Here is an 18,527-nt window from a genome sequence, read left to right on the forward strand (position 1 = left end):
TTGCTCTTTTAGACCGTGAGCCCACTGTTGGGCAGGGACTGTCTCTATGTGTTGCCAATTTGTACTTCCCAAGCGCTTAGTCCAGTGCTCTGCACACAGTAAGCGCTCAATAAATACGATTGATGATGATGATCAATAAATATCAATCGTATTTATTGAGCGCTTACTATGTGCAGAGCACTGGACTAATAAATATGAATGAATGAATGAATGAAGAGTGAGAGGGCGGGCGAGGAGGAGAGGAGGCCGCGGCGCGTGCGCATGCGCGCTGTCCCGGAAATGACGTTTCGTGAGGCGAAGGGGGGCGGGCGTCGCGCGCGTGTGCAGGCCGGAGTCCGTGGTGCGGGAGAAGATGGCGGTGTCCACAGGTCGGTGTGAGGAGCGGTCCGTCCCTCCGTCCGTCCGTCCCTCCGTCCCCCCGCGGCGGCCCTTCCCCTCAGGCCGGAGGGCCGGGGCCGGGCGGCGGGGACAGGCCGGGGCTCCGGCCTCAGCCGCTCGGTTGGGGGACAAAATGGAGGGCGGGGGCGGCTCGGGACGCCGGACGGGCCTTCCCCGGCGACCCTTCACTCATTCACTCCCCCCCTCCATCCCCCCCATCTTACCTCCTTCCCTTCCCCACAGCACCTGTATATATGTAGATATGTCTGTACGTATTCATTACTCTATTTATTTATATTTTACTTGTACATATCTATTCTATTTATTTTATTTTGTTAGTATGTTTGGTTTTGTTCTCTGTCTCCCCCTTTTAGACTGTGAGCCCACTGTTGGGTAGGGCCCGTCTCTCTATGTTGCCAACTTGTACTTCCCAAGCGCTTAGTACAGTGCTCTGCACACAGTAAGCGCTCAATAAATACGATTGATGATGATGATGATTCAATCAATCAGTCGTATTTATTGAGCGCTTACTTTGTGCGGAACTCATTCAAAGTACACGTTGGCAACATAACGTATAGTATATGTATATATGTTTGTACACATTAATTACTCTATTTATTTTACTTGCACATATCTATTCTATTTATTTTATTTTGTTAGTGTGTTTGGTTTTGTCTCCCCCTTTTAGACTGTGAGCCCACTGTTGGGTAGGGACCGTCTCTATATGTTGCCAACTTGTACTTCCCAAGCGCTTAGTACAGTGCTCTGCACACAGGAAGCGCTCAATAAATACGATTGATGATGATGATTCAATCAGTCAATCAATCAGTCGTATTTATTGTGCGCTTACTTTGTGCGGAACTCATTCAATCAGTCAGTCGTATTGAGTGCTTTGTGCGGAGCACTGGACTAAGCGCTTGGGAAGTACACGTTGGCAACATAACATATAGTATACGTATATATGTATATATGTTTGTACGTATATATTACTCTTTATTTTACTTGTCCAAATCTATTATATTTATTTTATTTTGTTAGTATGTTTGGTTTTGTCTCCCCCTTTTAGACCGTGAGCCCACTGTTGGGTAGGGACTGTCTCTCTATGTTGCCAATTTGTACTTCCCAAGCGCTTAGTCTTGTGCTCTGCACATAGTAAGCGCTCAATAAATACGATTGATGATGATGATGACTCAATCACTCAATCAGTCGTATTTATTGAGCGCTTACTTTGTGCGGAGCACTGGACTAAGCGCTTGGGAAGTACACGTTGGCAATATAACATATAGTATATGTATATATGTTTGTACATATTTATTACTCTATTATTTATTTATTTATTTATTTTGCTTGCACATATCTATTCTATTTATTTTATTTGGTTAGTATGTTTGGTTTTGTCTCCCCCTTTTAGACTGTGAGCCCACTGTTGGGTAGGGCCCGTCTCTCTGTGTTGCCAACTTGTACTTCCCAAGCGCTTAGTCCAGTGCGCTGCACACAGTAAGCGCTCAATAAATACGATTGATGATGATGATGATTCAATCAGTCGTATTTATTGAGTGCTTACTTTGTGCGGAACTCATTCAATGAATCAGTCGTATTTATTGAGCGCTTACTTTGTGCGGAGCACTGGACGAAGCGCTTGGGAAGTACACGTTGGCAACATAAAATTTAGTATATGTATATATGTTTGTACATATTTATTACTCTATTTATTTTACTTGCACATATCTATTCTATTTATTTTATTTTGTTAGTATGTTTGGTTTTATCTCCCCCTTTTAGACCGTGAGCCCACTGTTGGGTAGGGACTGTCTCTATATGTTGCCAATTTGTACTTCCCAAGCGCTCAGTCCAGTGCTCTGCACACAGGAAGCGCTCAATAAATACGATTGATGATGATGATTCAATCAATCAGTCAATCAGTCGTATTTATTGAGCGCTTACTTTGTGCGGAACTCATTCAATCAGTCAGTCGTATTTATTGAGCGCTTACTTTGTGCGGAGCACTGGACTAAGCGCTTGGGAAGTACACGTTGGCAACATAACATATAGTATACGTATATATGTATATATGTTTGTACATATATATTACTCTATTTTACTTGTCCAAATCTATTATATTTATTTTATTTTGTTAGTATGTTTGGTTTTGTCTCCCCCTTTTAGACCGTGAGCCCACTGTTGGGTAGGGACTGTCTCTCTGTGTTGCCAGTTTGGACTTCCCAAGCGCTTAGTCCAGTGCTCTGCACACAGGAAGCGCTCAATAAATGCGATTGATGATGATGATGATTCAATCAGTCAATCAGTCGTATTTATTGAGCGCTTACTTTGTGCGGAGCACTGGACTAAGCGCTTGGGAAGTACACGTTGGCAACATAACATATAGTATATGTATATATGTTTGTACATATTTATTACTCTATTATTTATTTATTTTGCTTGCACATACCTATTCTGTTTATTTTGTTTGGTTAGTATGTTTGGTTTTGTCTCCCCCTTTTAGACTGTGAGCCCACTGTTGGGTAGGGCCTGTCTCTCTATGTTGCCAACTTGTACTTCCCAAGCGCTTAGTCCAGTGCGCTGCACACAGTAAGCGCTCAATAAATACGATTGATGATGATGATGATTCAATCAATCAGTCGTATTTATTGAGTGCTTACTTTGTGCGGAACTCATTAAATGAATCAGTCGTATTTATTGAGCGCTTACTTTGTGTGGAGCACTGGACTAAGCGCTTGGGAAGTACACGTTGGCAACATAACATATAGTATATGTATATATGTTTGTACATATTTATTACTCTATTTTACTTGTACATATCTATTCTATTTATTTTATGTTGTTAGTATGTTTAGTTTTGTTCTCTGTCTCCCCCTTTTAGACTGTGAGCCCACTGTTGGGTAGGGATTGTCTCTATATGTTGCCAACTTGTACTTCCCAGGCGCTTAGTACAGTGCTCTGCACATAGTAAGCGCTCAATAAATACGATTGATGATGATGATGATGATTTATTTTATTTTGTTAGTATGTTTGGTTTTGTCTCCCCCTTTTAGACCGTGAGCCCACTGTTGGGTAGGGACCATCTCTATATGTTGCCAATTTGTACTTCCCAAGCGCTTAGTACAGTGCTCTGCACATAGTAAGTGCTCAATAAATACGATTGATGATGATTTATTTTATTTTGTTAGTATGTTTGGTTTTGTCTCCCCCTTTTTGACCGTGAGCCCACGTTGGGTAGGGACTGTCTCTATATGTTGCCAATTTGTACTTCCCAAGCGCTTAGTCCAGTGCTCTGCACACAGTAAGTGCTCAATAAATACGATTGATGATGATGATGATTCAATCAATCAATCAATCAGTCGTATTTATTGAGCGCTTACTTTGTGCGGAACTCATTCAATCAATGTCGTATTTATTGAGCGCTTACTTTGTGCGGAGAACTGGACTAAGCGCTTGGGAAGTACACGTTGGCAACATAACATTTAGTATATGTATATATGTTTGTACATATTTATTACTCTATTTTACTTGTACATATCTATTCTATTTATTTTATTTTGTTAGTATGTTTGGTTTTGTTCTCTGTCTCCCCCTTTTAGACTGTGAGCCCACTGTTGGGTAGGGACTGTCTCTATATGTTGCCAATTTGTACTTCCCAAGCGCTTAGTCCAGTGCTCTGCACACAGTAAGCGCTCAATAAATACGATTGATGATGATGATGATTCAATCAATCAATCAATCAGTCGTATTTATTGAGTGCTTACTTTGTGCGGAACTCATTCAATCAATCAGTCGTATTTATTGAGCGCTTACCTTGTGCGGAGCACTGGACTAAGCGCTTGGGAAGTACACATTGGCAGCATAACATATAGTATATGTATATATGTTTGTACATATTTATTACTCTATTTATTTTACTTGCACATATCTATTCTATTTATTTTATTTTGTTAGTATGTTTGGTTTTGTCTCCCCATTTTAGACTGTGAGCCCACTGTTGGGTAGGGACCGTCTCTATATGTTGCCAATTTGGACTTCCCAAGCGCTTAGTCCAGTGCTCTGCACACAGTAAGCGCTCAATAAATACGATTGATGATGATGATGATTCAATCAATCAATCAGTCGTATTTATTTAGCGCTTTGTTCGGAACTCATTCAATCAGTCATATTTATTGAGTGCTTACTTTGTGCGGAGCACTGGACAAAGCGCTTGGGAAGTACACGTTGGCAACATAACATAGCATATGTATATATGTATATATGTTTGTACATATTTATTACTCTGTTTATTTTACTTGTACATATCTATTCTACTTATTTCATTTTGTTAGTATGTTTGGTTTTGTTCTCTGTCTCCCCCTTTTAGACTGTGAGCCCACTGTTGGGTAGGGACTGTCTCTATATGTTGCCAATTTGGACTTCCCAAGCGCTTAGTCCAGTGCTCTGCACACAGTAAGTGCTCAATAAATGTGATTGATGATGATGATGATTTATTTTATTTTGTTAGTATGTTTGGTTTTGTCTCCCCATCTTAGACCATGAGCCCACTGTTGGGTAGGGACTGTCTCTCTATGTTGCCAATTTGTACTTCCCAAGCGCTTAGTACAGTGCTCTGCACATAGTAAGCGTGCAATAAGTACGACTGATGATGATGATGATGATTCAATCAATAAGTCAATCAGTCGTATTTATTGAGCACTTTGTGAGCCCCACAGGGGGCTCACAGTCTTCATCCCCATTTTACAGTTGAGGTAACAGGCCCAGAGAAGTGAAGTGACTTGCCCAAGGTTACACAGCTGACAATTGGAGGAGGTGGGATTTGAACCCATGACCTCTGACTCCAAAGCCCGGGCTCTTTCCACTGAGCCACGCTGCTTAAAGGCCCTACTGAGAGTTCACCTCCTCCAGGAGGCCTTCCCAGACTGAGCCCCTTCCTTCCTCTCCCCCTCGTCCCCCTCTCCATCCCTTCCCCACAGCACCTGTATATTTGTATATATGTTTGGCCCATCTGCCAAGCTAGCTCTCTTCCTCCCTTCAAGGCCCTACTGAGTGCTCACCTCCTCCAGGAGGCCTTCCCAGACTGAGCCCCTTCCTTCCTCTCCCCCTCATCCCCCTCTCTATCCCTTCCCCACAGTATGTGTATATACGTTTGTACGTATTTATTATTCTATTTATTTATTTTACTTGTACATATCTATTCTATTTATTTTATTTTGTTAGCATGTTTGGTTTTGGTCTCCATCTCCCCCTTTTAGACTGTGAGCCCCCTGTTGGGTAGGGACTGTCTCTATATGTTGCCAGCTTGTACCTCCCAAGCGCTTAGTACAGTGCTCTGCACACAGTAAGCGCTCAATAAATACGATTGATTGATTGATTGATTGTACTAAGCGCTTGGGAAGGACAAGTTGGCAACGTATAGAGACGGTCCCCACCCACCAGTGGGCTCACAGTCTAGCAGCGTGGCTCAGTGGACGGAGCCCGGGCTTTGGAGGCAGAGGTCGTGGGTTCAAATTCCGGCTCCGCTAATTGTCAGCTGGGTGACTTTGGGCAGGTCACTTCACTTCTCTGGGCCTCAGTTACCTCAGCTGTAAAATGGGGATTAAGAGTGTGAGCCCCCCGTGGGACAACCTGATTATCTTGTAACATCCCCAGTGCTTAGAACAGTGCTTTGCACATAGTAAGCGCTTAATAAATGCCATCATTATTATTATTATTATTATTCTTAGCAGCGGCCGGCGCACATGTCCAGGTGATCGCCGTGCCTCTTCCGATCTAGCCCTCCTCCCCCTATTTCCTTCCTCGTTCTTGTCTTCCTCTGTTTCCTCGCTCCCTCCTCTTCCCCCTCCCTTCTTTCTTCCCCCTCCCTTCATCCCTTTCCTCCTTCCCTCCCTCAGTCGTACTTATTGAACGCTTACTGTGTGCTGTCTCCCCCTTCTAGACTGTGAGCCCACTGTTGGGTAGGGACTGTCTCTATATGTTGCCAACTTGGACTTCCCAAGCGCTTAGTACAGTGCTCTGCACACAGTAAGCGCTCAATAAATATGATTGATTGATTGCAGAGCTCTGTACTTTTTTCCTCCCCTCTTTTCCTCCCATCTTTCCTTCCTCTCCTCTTTCCTTCCTTCCTCCCCCCTGTCCTTTCCTCCCTTCCCTCCCTCACCTCATTTCTTCTCTCCATAATAATAATAATGATGGCATTTATTATGCCGTCATATGGCATAATATGGCATTTATGTACCTGTATATATGTATATATGTTTATACGTATTTATTACTCTATTTATCTTGTACATATCTATTCTACTTATTTTATTTTGTTAGTTTGGTTTTGTTCTCTGTCTCCCCCTTCTAGACTGTGAGCCCGCTGTTGGGTAGGGACTGTCTCTGTGTGTTGCCGACTTGTACTTCCCAAGTGCTTAATACAGTGCTCTGCACACAGTAAGCACTCAATAAATACGATTGATATTAAGCGCTTACTATGTACAAAGCACTGTTCTAAGCACTGGGGAGGTTACAAGATGATCAGGTTGTCCCATGGGGGGCTCACAGTCTTAATCCCCATTTTACAGATGCGGGAACTAAAGGCACAGAGAAGTTAAGTGACTTGCCCAAGGTCACACAGCTGACAAGTGGCGGACACAGCTGACAAGTGGCAGCTTACTGTGTGCACAGCTCTGTACTTTTTTCCCCTCCCTTCTTTCCTTTTCTTCCTCTCCTCTCTCCTTCCTCCCCTCTGTCCTTTCCTCCCTTCCCTCCCTCACCTCATTTCTTCTCTCCATCACCAGCCCTCTTTCCCTCCTCTTTCCTTTCCTCCCCTCCGTCCTTTCCTCCCTCCCCTCTGTCCTTTCCTCCCTCCCCTCCGTCCTTTCCTCCCTCCCATCCCCTGTGTTCTTTCCTCCCTTCCCTCCCCTCTGTCCTTTTCTTCTCTCCATCACCTCCCCTCTTTCCTTTTCTTCATCTTTTTCCTTTCCTTTTCAGAGAAGGAGCGTGGCTCAGTGGAGTACGGGCTTGGAAGTCAGAGGTCATGGGGTCAAATCCCGACTCCGCCAGTTGTCAGCTGTGTGACTTTGAGCAAGTCAGTTAACTTCTCTGTGCCTCAGTTACCTCATCTGCAAAAATAAGACTGTGAGCCCCAGGTGGGACAACCTGATCACTTTGTATCCTCCCCTTTTGCACATAGTAAGCGCTTATCAAATGCTATTATTATTATTATTTCCTGTCTTCCATCCTGTCTCCTCTTTCCTTTCCTCCCTCCTTCCCATCTCCTTCCCTCCCAACCCCTCCCATCTTTTCTTCCTCTTCTCTTCCTCCTTCTTACCCTCCCCACTTTTCCTTACCTCTGCACTCTTAAATCTTTGTCAAACCAAACTCTTTGGAAAAAGCAAATTCTGAAAAAGGGAATTGAGGGAAGAAGCCTTTCTTTAATCAATCAGTCACGCTCTCTCTCCCTCCCTCTCCTATTTTCAACTCCCTCCACCCCCTTTGTCCCCTGAAACCAGATTTCAGCCTCATTTCCTCTCACTGCACCCCTCCTCCTTTTCCAAAGTTGTTACCCTCTATAATGCACAGACCTTCCTGACCTCAGGCAAGCAGCACCGGTAGAAAGGGTCAGTGGTGTGCAGGCAGACAGAATAAGGGAGTTGAGTACTAGGGGCCTCAGGCTTTAAAAGAGACCCTGTTTCCTAGACAATGATTGAAAAGGGCTTTCGGGGAGGTGTATGAAGGCAGAATTCTTTCAAATTTGTGAAGGGACTAGCTCTTCTTTTCCATTTACTGAAGAATAGTTACCTTTTGAATCTAGAGACTCTGCAGCATCTGGAACAAGCACAAAACTAGATTTATACTTGCTCAAGAGGGTTAAAACCAGTTATTTCTCAGATAGGATCTTAACTAATTTTCCACCTTTATCATATTTCTAACATTTTGTAGATGCCCGGGTAGTGACAGTTATGCGTTTGCTTGGAATAAAATATACCTGAGTTTTTCAGGGTGGGGTAGGAATGCAAGAAGGGTGTGTCTGTTTGGGTTTACTAATCTTAAAAATAATATAAAAATGCTGCTCACATGCAAAATCTGCCCTCACAAATATCCAGCCTTTGCTGAAACTTAAAACCTTGTGCTCCACCATCCTGCTTTATGCATAACAATTTTAAGCACTTTAATCACTTAAATGGAGCCTCTCCTAGGCTACAGTGTTAAGTGATCTTTTTTATAGTGTTGGTAACCTCCCAGGACTTGTTTTGAAAGATACTGTTTCTTGAACTTTTTTCTGTTTTATTTTTAATCTTAGCCCCTATCTATTCATTTTATGTGCTGGTATCATTGGTATATAAGAAGTAGACTGAAGTAGCAACTGGAAAATCACTTTAAAATCCAATGATAGTTAACTGTGGCTGGAAAACATCAAAATAGCTGAGAACAATTTTAATTCTTAACGTTCTTAATTTAAGAAATGCAATTATAAAATTACTCTTTTGGTTCTGATACTGGCATAAATTATTTTAAGTTGCGGTATCTTTGTAGACAGGAAGTTTCTGTGTATAATGTCTCTGTACTCATTGTTTTTTAATATAAAAGCTTGCATTTTAATTGGACTATCAAGCCCCATTTTTTTCTTAGTTTGCAAAGGGAAATAGATGTTTCTTCTGGGAATATTTAACTGCAATTATGTATTCAGAATTTTTTTTTGGCCTGTTATTTGTTAACAAGTAGACAGTTTCTCCCTGTTTATACTATTAAGCTAATATGATTTTAGAATCCAAAATTGGGAGTAGTCTTGCTGCTGTATAGGATAGGACAAGTTAATAGCTTAAAGGTGAATATTTAAGAAAAAAATGATCCCTCTTCAAGTTTTTTCGTCATTAAGTAAGGATAACTCCCTATATTTGCTATAATTTGTCAGGTTTTAAAAACTGAGTTTTGGAAAACATTGAATTAAGTTATAGAAGCTGAGTTTAGATCTTTATATTTCCATAAAGTGACAGAGGAAAACCAAGTCTGTTTAGCTAAACATTTTCATACCTCAAAATAATTTTGCAGCAAGGAAACCTTAATAAGTTTCAATGTATAAAAACAGGGCATTTAGTAATAAAAATAATGATGGTATATGTTAAGCGCTTACTATGTGCAATGCACTGTCCTAAGCGCTGGGGGGGGGGGGGCGGATAGAAGGTGATCAGGTTGTCCCACGTGGGGCTCACAGTCTTAATCCCCATTTTACAGATGAGGTAACTGAGGCATAGAGAAGTTGTGACTTGCCCAAAGTCACACAGCTGACGAGTGGCGGAGCTGGGATTAGAACCCATGACCTCTGACTCCCAAGCCCGGGCTCTTTCCACTGAGCCACGCTGGAGAAATGGCTGGAATTCATTCATTCATTCAATCAATCGTATTTATTGAGCACTTGCTGTGTGCAGAGCACTATACTAAACGCTTGGGAAGTACAAGTTGGCAGCATATAGAGACGGTCCCTACCCAACAACGATTTTGAGATGTGAATTTGAGCATTCTGAATATTGAATTTTAAGTTTCAGTATTTAGATGATTGGCTATTAGAGCCTCCTGGTTTAGGAATTTTTTTTAAATTGCAAGAATAATGTAGTCCATTAAGAGGCCAAAACAATTCTGTGTAGTTTTTGTTAAATATGCATTGCTTAAGTTATTGTAAAATATAGGTATTTTTTACTATTTTTAAGTCAATAACAAGCCTACTGCATATTTTGATTTTAACTCTTCAGCAGTGCAGGTAAAAAAAAAATTATCTTACCTTATCAAGTGGAGAGGCCAGAGAAGCTTAGTATAGTGTTCTGCACACAGTAAATGCTCAATAAAACCTATTATTATTAGAATTAGTTGGCATAAGTTGAGCAGAGTTGGGGCAAGTAAGCCCTGTGTAGGCAGGAATTTTCTCTCTTTATTGCTGAATTGTACTTTCCAAGTGCGTAGTACAGTGCTCTGCACACAGTAAGCACTCAGTAAATATGATCGAATGGATGAACATATGAATTACAAAAGTTACCTTATCCCAACTGGGGCTTAAGGAGATGAAGGGAGCTAACTGCCTTGAGATTGGTCTCTTGGGGGAGATAAGGCTAGTTGGTAGGAATCTTGGTACTCCTAGGAGAATGGACACATTCCTTTATTAACTGATGCAGTTATATATGTCAGTGTGTAGACTTACCTGCCACTAGTTATTTTGAGGTTTTTATCATTTCATATACTGTCAGTTTGAACAGCAGTTTTGTAAACAGCTCTGCAGGAGCTATTATACTGTAAGTACTTGGACAATATTTTTAAAAATATATGTTTAGAAGAGTATTTCCAAGAGTGTTTCCTATTCTGAATTTCTGTTCCTGAGCACCGAGTTTCGCTGTTTGCACACCATAGATGCCCCATTAAAAGGCTTTAAAATTTACATTCTGTTTCATGGTTTGAGTTTTTGAAAGAAGAGTAAGGTACTCTGGGCAGCACAAGGTTTCCTGAAGAGAGCAGCATGGAGGTCAGCCAGGAGGCTGATGCAGTGTAGAGATGTGACAACTACTTGGATCAGAGTTGTAGCAGTGTGGAGAGGTTTGGTTTGGTTTTGTTCTCTGTCTCCCCCTTTTAGACTGTGAGCCCACTGTTGGGTAGGGACTGTCTCTATATGTTGCCAATTTGGACTTCCCAAGCACTTAGTACAGTGCTCTGCACATAGTAAGCGCTCAATAAATACAATTGATGATGATGATGATGAGAGGAAGGGGCAGATTCTTCTGACATGGTGAAGATAAGATTGATAGGATTTGGTGTTTGAGTCAAGAATAAGGCTAAGGTTGAAGGCTTGTGAGACAAGCAAGAGGGTGGTGGTGTCAACAGTGATGGGAAAGAAGAGAGTTTGGGTTAAGAGGTCTTAGCAAGTTTTCGAGTGGGAGGCCAGTGGGCACTATTGGAGGCCTTGAGGATCCAGAGCTGAGCTCACCCTACTCCTCCTGTCCATTAGATAGTAAGCTCCTTGAGGGCAGAGACTGCGTATCTGACTCGGGCACTTTCCCAAGAACTTAGTACAGTGCCCTGCACACTATAAGTTCTCAATACATTTATTGACTGATATTCCAGGAACTAAACACAATTATCAAAATTTGAGTTCTTTGAAAATGGTACCCTCACGGATGGCCAGGTGGTTAATCCCATCCAAACTTAGCCTTTTTTTTAGCCAAGGCAGTATACTATTTAGCTTAGTTCAAAACCTGGAAATCAGGGCCCTAATCTATGACTTTACACACCCTTTGATGTGATTGCCATCCCCCGTCATTTTGGACTTCTTTTAAGATGAAAAATTGAAGCTTTTATCTGAGGTTGCCTCTTTTCTGAAATGGCAGTGAGATTGATGATGGATTAGAATTCTCAAAGACAAATACCCACAGTCATGCATACCTTACTGCAAAATGATGTCTCCGGTTCTTTAGAACTCAAAAAGAGACAGAGTCGGAGGAAAGGTTCATTACTATTCAAGTAATTGGGTCACTAGGTTTTGAACCCAGGGACTGGAATGTTATTATGTAATACCAAATAAAATGTGTAATTTGAATTACACAATGGTATTTTTTCTGTGGGCGTTAGCATCTCTGGGTGTCTGTTACCAGTTGTTGTTTATTGAACTTGATGTAAAGGTTATCATTTCTTCAGTAGAAACAATGAAAAGTCTATCCTTTTTTCTAATAATAAAGACTTTAACCACCCCTGCAACTATTTGGAGGAAAGTTAATTTTGTTGTGTAAAATATTTTTCTCTGGGGTAACCTCTGGAGATAATGTATTTTTATAGGATCCTCTGGGACAGTAGTCAGAGTTATTCAAGCAGTCTTTATTACTAGACCAAGCATTTCAAAACTCTTAGTTCCATTTTAACATTTTTAAAACTGCAGTCATTTCATTTTAAATTAACAAGACATTTTCAAGTCAGGTAAAAACACCTTCCATGCCTGTTTTAGCAGATCATGTAACTCCTTTTAGATCTTATTTCAGGTTATTCGAAGATAAGCATTAATTTCATGTGCAACATTGGAATAAGAAGGATTTGTTTGTTTCCCAGGTGCCGTGAGGGTATGTCTTTATGAGTAATTAGTAATTACTGCATATTTCATATTCTGATCTCATACAAAATCTCCTTCAGCATCTAAATTAGCTTCTCTTGTAACAAATCACATTTTCAGTTCTGTTTTTGTCAAACTCTGTACCATCATTTTTTGATAGTCTGGTCTCTGTTTAAACTGAGTTGTTGGTGAAAGAGGACACTGGAGATTGCTGATACTGTAAGTTTTTCTTGAGAAGCAGCATGGCTCAGTGGAAAGAGCATGGGCTTTGGAATCAGGTCATGGGTTCAAATGCTGACTCCGCCAGTTGTCAGCTGTGTGACTTTGGGCAAGTCACTTAACTGCTCTGTGCCTCAGTTACCTCATCTGTAAAATGGGGATTAAGGCTGTGAGCCCCACATGGGACAACCTGATCACCTTGTAACCTCCCCAGTGCTTAGAACAGTGCTTTACACATCGTAAGTGCTTAACAAATACCATCATTATTATTACCCTTGAAAATTGTAATATTTCTCTAAAAATATGCTTTTAGACAATATATCTCTAATGGTGTTTATTCTGTAATTTTCTGTTTGTCATCTTATTAAGTGTATTGCATTTCTTTTTTCCCTTTGGGGTGGTCTAAAGTTCAAAGTAGCCATGCAATTGCTGCAGCCTAGAGAGAGCTTTTAATAATCATCTGTGCCTCAGTTACCTCATCTGTAAAATGGGGATTAATACTGCGAGTCCCACGTGGACACCCTGAAAACCTTATCTATCCCAGCGCTTAGAACAGTGCTTGGGACATAGTAAGTGCTTAACAGATGCCACCATCATTATTATTAAAGTAATCCAGAATAGTAGTTCTAGCATATGATTTATCCATAGTCTTGAGAATTTAATATGCAAGCAATCTGTTTGACCTTTTAAGCAAAATCAATATATTGAGAACTTGTAACCCTATAATTAGTACACTTCTATTTCAGTGGGAGAGATGTTACCATTTAACTTCCTTTTATGTCTCATGGAAAAGTATTGTAGGCTTTATTCAATATTTAGTGGTATCAAAAGTGCATCTTTATAAGACATATGGACAGTAAAGATTTTAGTTCATTACTATCTGTGGTTGATGTCCTTCAATGTTTATACATGTGCTTTTCATTTTATTTGGATATCCTTCTTGATGTAATTTTTTTTCAGCATTTTTGTAGCTTTGTAAAGGAGTTCGCAAACCCAGTAAAACTAGTGAGTCATTTGATAAGGTTATCCAATATTGACAACTTATGATAAAGAACTGCTTATACAAGATTTAACTGTTTGTTATTATCACCATGTATCGAGCGAGGAAAACCCTTCACATTATTTGCCTCCATTCTGTTAATTTTTCTATGTCTTATGGTATCACTGTTCAAGAGGAGTCATAATAGGTAAGGGAAATATATCTCCAGAATAATTTTGGGGAAAGGTAAGCCATTTTTTAAAAAAAGTAGATTTCTATTCAGGTAATAATTTTACAGTTCCTTTTTCTGTCTGTCCCTTACATAAGTGTCAGATTGGGTTAAACCACAGCCACCCTGTTTCTACAGTAAAATAAGGTATTCATTAAGTTAATTGGGTTGGGACATGATTTAGTCGATTAGTGTTTTTTTCCAGAAGATCTGAGATTAATGTCAAAGGACTTGCGAGGGCAGGAATGATCAGAGTGATCAAATATATTTAATGTTTAGCAGTTGCTTGGCACATAATAAGCACTAAATACCACCATTATTGGTATTATTATTATTATTATGGATCTTACAGTCTAGAGGGGGAGGCAGACATTAATTAATTAATTAATTAATGACATTAATTAATGTCTGTCTTCCCCTCTCGACTGTAAGTTCATTGTGGGCAGGGAGTGTGTCTGTTTATTGTTATACTGTACCCTCCCAAGCACTTAGTACAGTACTCTGCATGCAGTAAGTGCTCAGTAAATATGATTGACGGACTAAATTATGGTTATATACGTAAGTGTTTTGGGGCTGAGAGTGGGGTGAATATCAAGTATTTAAAGGGTAGAGATCCAAGTGCGTAAGTGTTGTGGGCCTGAAAGTGGGGTGAATATCAAGTACTCAAAGGGTAGAGATCTAAGTGCATAGGCGATGTAGAAGGGAGAGGTAATTGAGGAAAAGAGCTTTAGTTGGGGAAGACCTCTTGGAGGAGAAGTGATCTTAATAAGACTTTGAAGGGAGACGGTGATTTGTGAGCTGGGGAAAGAGGAGCAATGTGTGCAGACTGGGTTATAGTAGGAAATTAGTAAGGTAAGAAAGGAAGGGACAAGGTAATTGAGTGCTTTAAAGCTAGTGGTATGGAGTGTCTGTTTAATGACGAGCTGGATGAGCAGCCACTGGAAGTTGTTGAAGAGTGAGGATGTGTGGACCAAATGTTTTTTAGAAAAATGATCTGGGTAGCAGAATTTAGTATGGGCCGGAGTGTAATTATCTATAGTTATGTCTTGTCTGCATGCAATTTATGAAGAGTGTGATTGTTGATTTCAAATTTCATTAGACTCTTGATGAGGCTGCAGTGGAACGAGTCAACCACCATGTTACGTTACAGTTGGTAAGATCCAAGAACAGAATTTCTTTACAGCTTTTATTTCATTTCATTCCATTTCTTTAGATGAATAAAACTTAGTAATCATAGTAGGTTGGGCAACCACCAGGACTACTTGTTGCCATTGTCTGGATGGACAATTGATCTGACCCATTAATGGCCTTTCTTATATTCTTAACTTTTAGTAACACACACACACACACACACACACACACACTCTCTCTCTCTCTCTCTCTCTCTCTCTCTCTCTCACTTGTGTACACTTGCTTGGTATAAATTTGGTTGTTCAAGTTTCCTAGAATTGCTTAAAACAGAGAAGCTAAAATAGACTAATTCTTTAGTAGATTCACCAATAATTCCAGATATCATATTGCAATTTACTGCCAATCTTTGATTATCAGTTAAAACTAGAGTTTTTACTTTATTCTTCAACCCAATAGTTCTTTTCAAACACTTTCAACAAAGTTAATGCTATTTAAAATACATTTGCTGTCCTGTATACTTTCTCAATAGTGGAACTTTCCTTTGCATATGAAGGTCCTGTTTTGCCATCCGTTTTTACTAGTCAATCCATCAATGGTACTGTGTGCTTCCTTTTTTCAGAGCACTAGTTAAGTGTTTGGGAGAGTACAATACAATAGAGCTGGTAGACACTCTTACTCAAAAGGAGCTTACCGTTTAGAGGGGGAGGCAGATATTAAAAAAAATAATGGGAAAATGTCAGAGTATGGGGATATGTATAAAAGCGCTGTGGATCTGGGGATGGGGTGGATATCAAGTACTTAACAGGATATATCCAAGTTCATAGGGCGAATAGGGTAAATGAGGGCTTGATCTTAGAAGGCCTCTTGGAGGTGATATGATTATGATAAGTCTTTGAAGGTGAGGAGAATGGTGGTCTGTTATATAGGAAGTGGGAGGGTATTCCAGGCTAGAGGAAGGACAAAGACAAAGGGTTGTTGGTGAGACCGACTAAAACGAGGTACAGGATCAATTGTAAGGACTTTGACGTGGAGGTGAATGGGCAACGATTGTAGGTTTTTCCAGAGCGGGTATACATGGACTAAATGGGTTTTTAGAAAAAGGATCCCTGCAGCAGAGTGACAAATGGACTGGAGTGGGGAGAGATGGGGCAAGGAGGTCAGCGAGGAGGCTGGTGCTGTATTCAGGCTTCGGATCAGCGCGGTAGCGATTTGGATAGAGAGGAAAGGGCAGGTGCTAGCGATGTTGCAAAGGAAGAACCAACAGGATTGGGTGACACTGATTCATTCATTCAATCGTATTTATTGAGTGCTCCCTGTGCAGAGAGCACTGTACTAAGCGCTTGGGAAGTACAAGTTGGCAACATAGAGAGACGGTCCCTACCCCACAACGGGCTCAACAGTCTGTGTTGAATGAGAGAGAGGAGTCTGTAGCAATATAGCACCTGAAATATTTTAACAACCTCAGTTTGTGTGTTTTTTTGTCTTGAGGAAATCCAAATGTTATATGAGAAGCAGCATGGCCTAGTGGATAAAGCACAGACCTGCGAGTCAGAAGGATCTGGGTTCTCATCACGGCTCTGCCACTTGTCTTCTGTGAGACCATGGGCAAGTCATTTCTGTGTCTCAATTACCTCATCCGTAAATTGGGGATTAAAACTGTGAGCCCCATTTGGGGCAAAGACTGTGTCCAACCTGATTAGCTTCCTTCCATCTTATCCAGTGCTGAGTACAATGCCTCGTACAGAAGTGCTAAACAGATACCTTAAAAAAAAGATATTAAAAAAAAAGCCTAGTAGGTGAATATTTCAGCTGATTAACTTCAGTTCCTGAGAGGATTTCTTGTCCAACAATTTTTGGGGGTATTATGTAATAGGTGAAGATATTTATTTCTCCTTGAGGTTTCTTAGCTTTTGGTTGAGTCTGGCAGCTCCAGTTGAATTTCACAACATGCATTCTTATTTAAGCTTGAACTTATAATGCTCTAGTAAACACAGGATGACAGGTCTCTCAATGACTCAAGGATTTTTTTCATGAAATGGGCAGCTACTAATGACTTCGGTGCATGGCATTTTAGAAATTAAAGTCAGCTGAATGAATAGAATGCCTACTCAATGAATAGAAAGGCTGGAGTAGATATTATTCCAGGTAAGGCAATACCATTAGATCGTAAACTCCTCCAAGGCAGGATTGTGCCATATTCCCTTTATTCTCCAAGTTCCTAGGGGGTCAGTGTTCTATACCTAGGATTCAATAAATGGAATAATGATAATAATTGTGGTTCTTAAATGCATGCTATGTGCCAAGCACTTTACTAAGCACTAAGGTAAGTACAAGGAAATCGGATTGGACAGTGTCCCTGACCCATGTGGGGCTCACAGTCTCAATCCCCATTTTATAGATGAGGTAACTGAGACCCAGAGAAATGAAGTGACTTGCCCAAGGTCACACAGCAGACATATGGTGGAACCAGGATTAGAGCCCATGACCGTCTGACTCCCAGGCTTGTGCTCTCTCCACTATACCATTCTGCTTCTTCGCATTAACACTGCTTTACTCTATTGTGTGAGCTGTCATGCTCAAGTTTCTTTAGAAATATCATTTATTTCATCTGTTGTTAGCCACATATATGAGAAGCAAAGGCACTCTTGTTGTTTTAGTGTTGCCTAGCGAATAGAGTACGGGCCTGGGAATCAGAAAGACCTGGGTTCTAATTCCGGCTCCGCCACTTATCTGTTGTTGGAGCAAGTCACTTCTCTGTGTCTGTCACCTCATCTGTAAAAAGGGGAATTAGACTATGAGCCCCATATGGGACAGGGGCTGTGTCCAACCCAATTAGCTTGAGTTTATTCCAGTGCTTAGAATAGTGCTTGGCAAATAGTAAGTGCTTAACAAGTATCATCATTAATATTATTATTATTATCTCATTTACAAGGCATTTAGAATTCTGTACACCTATATGTAATGGCATTATGGCTATCTATAGCTTATCATGAATAATAATACTCTTAAATGATCTGTTGTATTTATTGTTAGCCTTTTGTGTGCAGAGCCCTCTGCTAAGCACTTGGGAGAGCATAGCACAACGTGGTTGGTGGACACATTCTCTGTCCACAGTGAGCTTACAGTCTAGAAATTGGGATAATCATGTTATTCATTAAATGCTGACTAGATGTCACGCTCTCCCAATATCAATTAGACATAGTCTGTATCCCGCATAGGGCTCACAATCTAATGTAGGGAGAGTAGTTTTCTTAGCCCTGTTTTGCAGATGAGGAAACTGAAGCCCACAGAGAGTAAATGACTTGTGTAAAATGGCACCACAGGCCAGTGACAAGGCAGGGATTAAAATCCAGGTTACCTGACTCCCAAACCCCTTGCTCTTTTTTGGAGGCCATGCTTCCTCTTTAAGGCCTTTTTGCTTGTTGGCTGCTTATTAAAACTGTTATTTGCTTTACCTCTCTTAAAATTGCAGCGCCCCATACTAAAATTTGTATCCTATCCCCACTTTTCTCTCTGAAACA

The 18,527-nt window shown here is 40.7% G+C and overlaps 1 protein-coding gene across 1 annotated transcript in view; it reads left to right on the forward strand.

Moving 5' to 3' along the window:
- Positions 1-298: 298 nt before the first annotated feature.
- The window catches only part of UBE2V2 (ubiquitin conjugating enzyme E2 V2), a 45,586-nt gene continuing 27,357 nt past the window's right edge, over positions 299-18,527 (forward strand). Inside the window, exon 1 of the mRNA XM_038766458.1 lies at positions 299-368. Coding sequence (XP_038622386.1) covers positions 353-368 — 16 coding nt within the window. The 5' untranslated portion in view covers positions 299-352. The remainder of the gene's footprint in view (positions 369-18,527) is intronic.

Source organism: Tachyglossus aculeatus, chromosome 25, assembly GCF_015852505.1.
Source record: "Tachyglossus aculeatus isolate mTacAcu1 chromosome 25, mTacAcu1.pri, whole genome shotgun sequence".
Classification (NCBI taxonomy): domain Eukaryota; kingdom Metazoa; phylum Chordata; class Mammalia; order Monotremata; family Tachyglossidae; genus Tachyglossus; species Tachyglossus aculeatus.